A 7,200-nucleotide genomic window follows, 5' to 3' on the forward strand; every position below is an offset into this window, starting at 1 on the left:
AACTAATATTAAGTTCTTTTTTCTACTGAAGTGACAAAAATAGAATAAAAAATAAATAATATAAATAATTAGATGAAATTTCCTTTTTAAACCCACTGAACACACGTGTGACTTAAAAGTTGCAATGAGGACTGAGATAACAAACCAAACAGGGGGTGGCGCAGCATCTCATGATCATGTGGAAGATCGGCGAGTAAAGGGTTTGGGATTGGACCACCAGGGAAAGGGAATCGKGCTAAACGTGGTCCTGTAGCCAGGGGGTCCACCAGAGGATGAGGGCTTGAACCTGGGAGAAGATGGGACACGCTGTGAGTACGGATATGTTTTAAAGCTTCAGCTGAATTACTGCTGATAAAAACTTCACCTTGACCMAGAGGGTCCTGCTGGTGGAGGTGCAGGTGGGAGTGGATATGAGAGTGTTGGTGATGATGAGGCGTCACGTTAAGCATCTGCAGCCGAGCAGCCGGATCCGTGGCCACAGAAGCCATCCTCTCGGCATGGAGCCGCTCTGCAGTGAGCCGCTCAGCGTAACTCAGCTCCGGGCGCAGCTGAGGCCCCGCCAGCGCCAGCCTCTCTCGCTCCAGGTGGCCCAGGCCGGGATGGAAGGGCACAAAGGGGTGAGAAGGCCCGGGTATATGAGGTAGACCCAAAGCTCCATGTCTCGCAAAGTGCTCTATGTGGTTGGCTGATGGGTGCAGAGTCTCCAGTTCTGGGGGTTTCACTTCGAAGCCCGGTTTCATCCTCTCGCGGAGCTCGCGGTCYCTGAGGTTCCTCAGCTCACGTTCTCTGAGGCTGGGCTCGGTGCTGTACAGGCCGGGCATGTGGTAGGCCAGTAAGGGGTCCCCRGGGCTCAGCGACACGTAGAAAGGATGGTTGCGGTTGGTGGGGGACATGACATGGGGCCGGGCGTAGTCGTTCAGCGTGCGCATGGCTGCCGTGTCCGGACCGATGTAGGGCGGCACCGCTGCGACGGTGGCGGGMGGCGGCTCAAAGGAGGGGCGCCCRTGGACTTGAGMTACCATTTGCACCTCACTCATGCGACTGTCGTGGGAGGAGCTGGAGGCTCTCTGAAAACAAAGGCGCACAGGGAGATGCATCGTTTTGTCTATAAGACGCTTTAAAAGCAAACATGAATGAAKGGATTTACTTACAGARTTCCTGTCAGCGTCCCGTTCACGGTCTCTCTCCCGGTCTCTCTCTCGCTCTCGCTCTTGCCGAGCGCTGAGCTCAGCCTCTCTTCTGGACCGTTCTATGGCCTCCTCTCTTTTCTTGGCCAGCTTAGAGGATGACAGTGGGGTRAAGAAAAAATCTGTTCTCGCACACGAATTGTAGCCGCGATCCAAGTGTTTGATAAACCTGGAAAATAGATCATCAAACAAACCGTCAACCCACTTTTCTCTCAAATATTACAGAGAAAACAATGACAAAAAGACACTCCTAACACTTTCGAAATATTATATTAAATGACAGTAGTCTTTACAATAAAGTCTCTGTAGGAACYGCATTAACAACCAGCAGTGAAATAAGTTTACAGCTTAAAAGTTTTACAAAAATCAGTACAGAATTAAAAACTCCAACCATACTTTGTGTAAAAATGTGCACAGACAGATTTACAAACCAAGTGCATCATTTACTGAGCATTAGGAGCAGAGCACTCAGGAGCTTTCAGCCATTATCGACGTGTCTGAGTGTTATTGATTGCTTARTGTCTAATCAGAAAAACTAATGGGAGAAACACTGAGGCTAAAAACAAAACATGGATTTAAATACATACATTCAATCAACGGATAACTTGAAGAACACTAAATAAAGAAATTGTTAAAGCAACTAAAGTGAATATCTTGAGTCACAAAGATTAATCTTGTGCTRGATTTTGCAGCTGCTGGCTCATTAATTTAGTTTATAATGCTGCTGTAGGAGACATTAACTAAATTACTGCACATATGAAAAAAAAAATCTCAAATTTATGCGATTTACTCTGTGGCATCGTGGTGAGACGCATTAGACACACAGCAGCTGATGTTAACAGGTGATGAATGTTGTTCAGCTAGACTTATGAGGTGGGTTGAAAACAGTTTTTAACAGTTAAGACGTAACTTTTTTGTTTATTTGCACTTTATCTGCACCTGTCAGAAATATAACCARCCACTATAAGTTTTCTTACAGAATTTCAACCAAAGTTTAAGATGATCTCTGGGTTTTGTTTGAAATGCATCAAAATACTGTAGTTGTCAGCCACTGGATTACAAAAGTCACCAAACCTGCTACTTCACTGCTAGAAAAAACTTTGAATACACTTTGCAGAATTTTATTTTGTCACATTTATGTGTCTGGGAAGGTAAACCCAGGAAGAAATGTTTTAAATGAGCCACAAACCTTTTCTTCTCTACTGTTTGAGAATGTTTTAAGGAGATTTTTGACATTTAAACTCCTTTAAAGAAGATAAACCTGGACCATTTCTGGCAACTTGGGATAAAAGTGGCTTTAAACGTACCGTGCCGACTGGCTGGCATGACTTGCCATGTTGACAACGGTTGGCTCGGGTGAGGGGCTCCGTGGAGGAGAAGGCGGACTCTCGATCTCTTCCACTTCATCCAGCGGCTCTTCTTTAATCTGAACCTGTGGCCCCCCCATGGCTGCGTTTGGCGAGGGCCTGGGAGGAAGAGCTGGGAACGACGGCTGCAGGCTCGGGACGGGGCCGCCGCCAGACGATGCCACGGAGGCGTGGGGGAGGGGAGCTGCAGCTGGCGGATGAGAGGGGGCAGCGCTTTTGACGGCGGCGTTCTGCGCCTGGGAGGTGGCCGGAACTGGGGCCGGGTGCGAATGCGCCGGCAGAGGATGCGACATGAGCTGAAGCGGGGGCGGAGGGGCACCTGGAGGATGCTGGTTGGGCAGAGCGTTGAGGGGCTTTAGAGCGGGAGGAGGGGGCAGATTAGAGGGCATCTGGGGGAAAGGTGCTGCTGACTGGTGAGGCAGCTGCTTGTGCGAAGGTGGGATGGGGGTGGTGGGAGGAGGCTTGACTTGGGGGACAGGAAGTGGAGGCTGTGGGACATCCCTGAAAAAGGGTGGAGGACGCTGGGCAGCTTGGGGAGGTGGGCCACTCGGCTGCAGCGGCTGTGTGGAGCTGAGAGCAGGTGTGATGGGGAACGCAGGAGGAAGAGGAGGAGGAGGAGTATCCCGACCAGGTGCTGCTGGAGGAGGCCGTGGTCCAGGCACAGACTGAGCCGCTGGCTGCACTCGGCTGTTCGGACCTGCTGGCTGAGGCGGATCAGGTGAGGATGGCGGGGGGCTTTGAGCTAAGACAGACGAGGGACGGATGAGGCTTTGTGGAGGCTGAGGAGTGATGGGAGGGCCCTGAGKGGGGTGGGCCTGCAGGACAGACCCATCAGCCGGAGCGCTGGGCTCGGATGGAATCCCGTTCGGCTGCGCAGAAGAGTCGGAGTCGCTCTCGTTGCCCTGCTGAGGGCTCGGAATGCTGGGAGACGAGCTGCGGTTGTCCTGGTCGATGTCTTTGGTGTCGCTGCCATCGTCCTGAGCRCTGGGGCTTTCTGAGGAGCTTTCCTCCTCAACCTCTCCCTCAGACCGGGAGCCTGGTGGATCCTGGAGGAAAAAACAAATTWGATTCATATTAAACAGCCTTGAAATATACAGTATTCTTCAATGAATCAGGACTTCTGGTGAAGAAGTTACCTGCGTTTTGGGCCTTTTAGGTGTGATTTTTCCAGGCTCGTCAGGCTCCAGAGCAGGACTTTCCCGTACGCGCTTTGTTGTCTTTGGGGCGGACACTTCCTCTTTTATCCTCTGCACACAGTTACACACTCTGTCAACTTTTACAAAGACTAAACTCTCATTGCTGCTGTGGAAAGAATTTACCCTKTAAGCTAGAYCTTTTGATCAGTTCTTAGTAAACARCATTAAAATCAAGCATATTACTGCTTTATATAAGTTGCATGAACAATGATTTATTTAGCTGCTTATTTTATTTTTTATGTACATAAAAGACCTTATTTGTTTTCCTGGATGACTCGGTCTTGTCTGCAGATCTAGTCCCACTTGTGAAGGGCTGCTGTTCCTCGTTGGAAGGGGAGCCGGTGAACCTCCTRAGGCCACTTCTTAAAGATGACATTTGCTTTAAAACAAATTGTTTTACAGATTYTTAATTAATACCAACAATAAATGGCAGAGTCGGGAAGTTGTTTCTCCTGTACAAATAGATTTTAGAAACTTTGCACAAATCTGTAAGTACTAATGAAAAAAAAAAAGAGCCTCGGGCTTACAGGTGCTTTGCTCTGCCGAGTCCTCATGCCATGCTTGTTGTTCACCTCTTCCTCTGCTTTCACAGGCTTGAACATAAACGAAGAGCCCCCAGACTTTGGAGCCGGCGGCAGACATCCGTGTTTGTTTTCGTACGTGCGGCAAGTCGTGCACAGCAAAGGGTTGTCTCTCCCACCCTGGTGCCAATCCTTCGAATCTGTTAAAAAGAGCAAAGACTTTAAGCACAAGTTTCAAAACGCCACTCTCCTCCTTAATAAAATAAAACTTACTTCTGGTTCCACAGTGGCTGCAGATCTTAATTTCTTGTTCACTGTCCTCACTGTCAAGATCATCCTCACTAGCCGAACTCGCATCCACTGCAAAGAAAAAAATGTCAGTTTAGACGAGGATCACACAAGTATTGTTCATTTCAATAAACACAGACGACATTTCTGTAAAACAATAGGAGAACCTGGATAATTTCGAGCTGGCGTGCTGACGGGAGCTGCTGCAGATCGGGTCTTGGCTTTACGAGAGGACGGCTGCCGGCGCTGCTGTCGGAAAGCTCTGGTTCCTGCGGCCTCTGGAGTCCTCTTCCAGTGGTAATAAAACGTGATCAGCTCTCCCTGATGGGGAAAAAAAACATGTTTATTAATGTACAGTACTCATTGTTGAAACACGGGGGGCTCGTAATTTATTATAACTTGTTTATTCTGCACAAACCAAACATGCACTTACTGTCTTTTTGCTGGGGAGGAAATCTTTCCGAATGCGGAAAAAATTCTTTCCATATTGCCTCAGGCCTTTGATGAAGCGTTTCTGGTAAAAAAAAAAAAAAAACATGGAATTCTGTTTAAAAGCAAACTCATTACCACTATTAAATACTGTGCATCTACAAAACATCCAAATGACATAACTAAACTGGATATAAATAATTAYAATTATCAGGACATAAGTAATAAATGTAAACCAATCTAATACATCTTTGAATTATGCCAATTAGCCTTTTGAGAATAGCTTTTAGCAAGAAATGTGAATAACGTGGGAAAAAACGTTTATCAACACTTACATTGTATTTTTGTACCTTCAAAAGACATTTATCAACCCAGTGTTAACTAACACATTAGTCTTACCACATCATCCTCTGACCAGCACTTTTCAATAAGTTTCGGTAATGGCCTCTTGACTAGACGCTGGAGAGCTTTCGCTGCATCATAATGGCTGGCATGAAGCTAAAATTAGAGACAGACAAAACAAAGATTTTTTTTTTGTTTCACAACAAAAAACATTTATAAATAATGATACAGTTGAAGTTCTGCTCCGTACCATGTTGAGAGCGTTAAGCGTGGTATCATCACGGGAAGCAGCTAAACAACCATCTTCTGTGGATCCACCATCACACATCCCTGCAAACGCTGCCATACTCCTTGAGAATAAAAACATATTTATGGTTTAAAAGGAGATCAAAACCGAAGGAACTCGTCCGATGTTTTGATCAATCTGAAGAGACTCGGCGCAAACACTGACCTGGCTGCTCTGAGATACATTAGAAGGTCACAGTCATTGACTCCCGGCGTCCACATGAGCTCCTCATTGTCTGCCTGAGTCTGTAAAGCAGGTGCAGGCCGGGGCTGCAGCTCTGGGAGCTTGGCCTGCAGAAACAATTACATTAAAAAATTTAATACGTTGCAATTTTCCTTACTGATGAAGTGCATGCTTGGACTATTTTAGGTTTTATGATGTCCTCCTCCTGTGTTAAATGGCTGGTTGTTTTACAATTTATTTCAGAAGAATGTTGTTTGTTTGTTAAGCCCCTTAACTTTGACCTACAAATTTAAAAAAAAATGCTCCTAAACTCAAGAAATGAAACAATGCTGTGATGAAACATAGCAGGCAACTTGATAAAGAATCAATTTAAAATGGGATATTTTAGTACTTTATTACTAACTGGCTGTTACATATCTATATATACCTGATGACTTGGTCCAACTCTTATCTCGCCTTGTGTGCTGTTCAGGCTCCTGTAATCAAAAATGTTAAAGGTTACATAACAATCAATTAAATAATAGTACATTTTTATACAATTGACAGCTGGTAGGTAAAAATGTGGAGTAAAATAAATTAAACTGAACTGTGGATGACCATTTCTCCTCAGAGCAGCTTCCCTCCCACTGATTGAACAGATTTCACAGGCAGCACAAAGTCCCGCCCCTCCACCCCCACCAGCCAATCGCAGCCCAGCTTTTCTTACATTACATGAGTGAAACCCGACTCCACAGCGGCCGCAAAACACTGTCAATCAATCACACATATGAGCTGCTAATTTTTTACGGTCACCATTACGGAACAGTTTGTGCTGCTTAACAGGTTGACAGTATCGTCAAATGAATGCCTGCTCGTTGTAGTTAACCTCAGCTAAACTGTGCAATCGATAATAAATATCAAGGTTAGCATGCGAGGCGTGTTAAAATACATTAGCAAGAGCCACATACATGCTCGTCCTGCCCCCCCCCCCCAAAAAAAAGTCCAGAGGATTTAAGAACAGTTGACCCATTAATTAAATGTGTTAACTATTCCTGTATGTATTGACACCGTACAGATCATATTTGCATATAAATAATTATTAGTTGCATTACAGCAACTAGAGGCATTTTGCCAACAGGAGCTGCTAGCTGCTAACGAGGTAACATCAGCGTAGCTTGTTAGCCACACACGAACTTCGTGACCACTGACACTCCGACTATTAGACACGAACGGCTCCGAAAGTAACGTCATGAACACCGAGAGACTAATTTAAAACAACTAGCCTGTAAATGCAACATAAACGATGAGTAAATTCAGCTACCTGCGCGGACTGAACAGGTCGTCCATGTCGACGGGTGTTTGGTTGTGGCTTGTTGACACTAACAGCAGCGCAGTAGGCGACACACACACACATACACACAT

At 45.9% G+C, this 7,200-nt stretch overlaps 1 protein-coding gene across 1 annotated transcript in view; it reads right to left on the bottom strand.

Moving 5' to 3' along the window:
• rereb (arginine-glutamic acid dipeptide (RE) repeats b) overlaps positions 1-7,199 on the bottom strand; it is a 10,594-nt gene extending 3,395 nt beyond the window's left edge. Inside the window, exons 1-15 of the mRNA XM_014006195.1 lie at positions 7,100-7,199; positions 6,227-6,275; positions 5,782-5,906; positions 5,581-5,680; positions 5,388-5,486; positions 4,993-5,073; positions 4,727-4,880; positions 4,545-4,631; positions 4,278-4,471; positions 4,004-4,129; positions 3,691-3,801; positions 2,495-3,600; positions 1,152-1,356; positions 365-1,067; positions 146-286 (exon numbers count right to left, since the gene is read on the bottom strand). Of these exons, the coding sequence (XP_013861649.1) occupies positions 146-286; positions 365-1,067; positions 1,152-1,356; positions 2,495-3,600; positions 3,691-3,801; positions 4,004-4,129; positions 4,278-4,471; positions 4,545-4,631; positions 4,727-4,880; positions 4,993-5,073; positions 5,388-5,486; positions 5,581-5,680; positions 5,782-5,906; positions 6,227-6,275; positions 7,100-7,125 (3,307 nt within the window). The 5' untranslated portion in view covers positions 7,126-7,199. The remainder of the gene's footprint in view (positions 1-145; positions 287-364; positions 1,068-1,151; positions 1,357-2,494; positions 3,601-3,690; positions 3,802-4,003; positions 4,130-4,277; positions 4,472-4,544; positions 4,632-4,726; positions 4,881-4,992; positions 5,074-5,387; positions 5,487-5,580; positions 5,681-5,781; positions 5,907-6,226; positions 6,276-7,099) is intronic.
• Between the last annotated feature and the right edge of the window lies 1 nt (position 7,200).

The sequence above is a fragment of the Austrofundulus limnaeus genome, unplaced genomic scaffold (genome assembly GCF_001266775.1).
Source record: "Austrofundulus limnaeus strain Quisiro unplaced genomic scaffold, Austrofundulus_limnaeus-1.0 Scaffold35, whole genome shotgun sequence".
Lineage (NCBI taxonomy): Eukaryota > Metazoa > Chordata > Actinopteri > Cyprinodontiformes > Rivulidae > Austrofundulus > Austrofundulus limnaeus.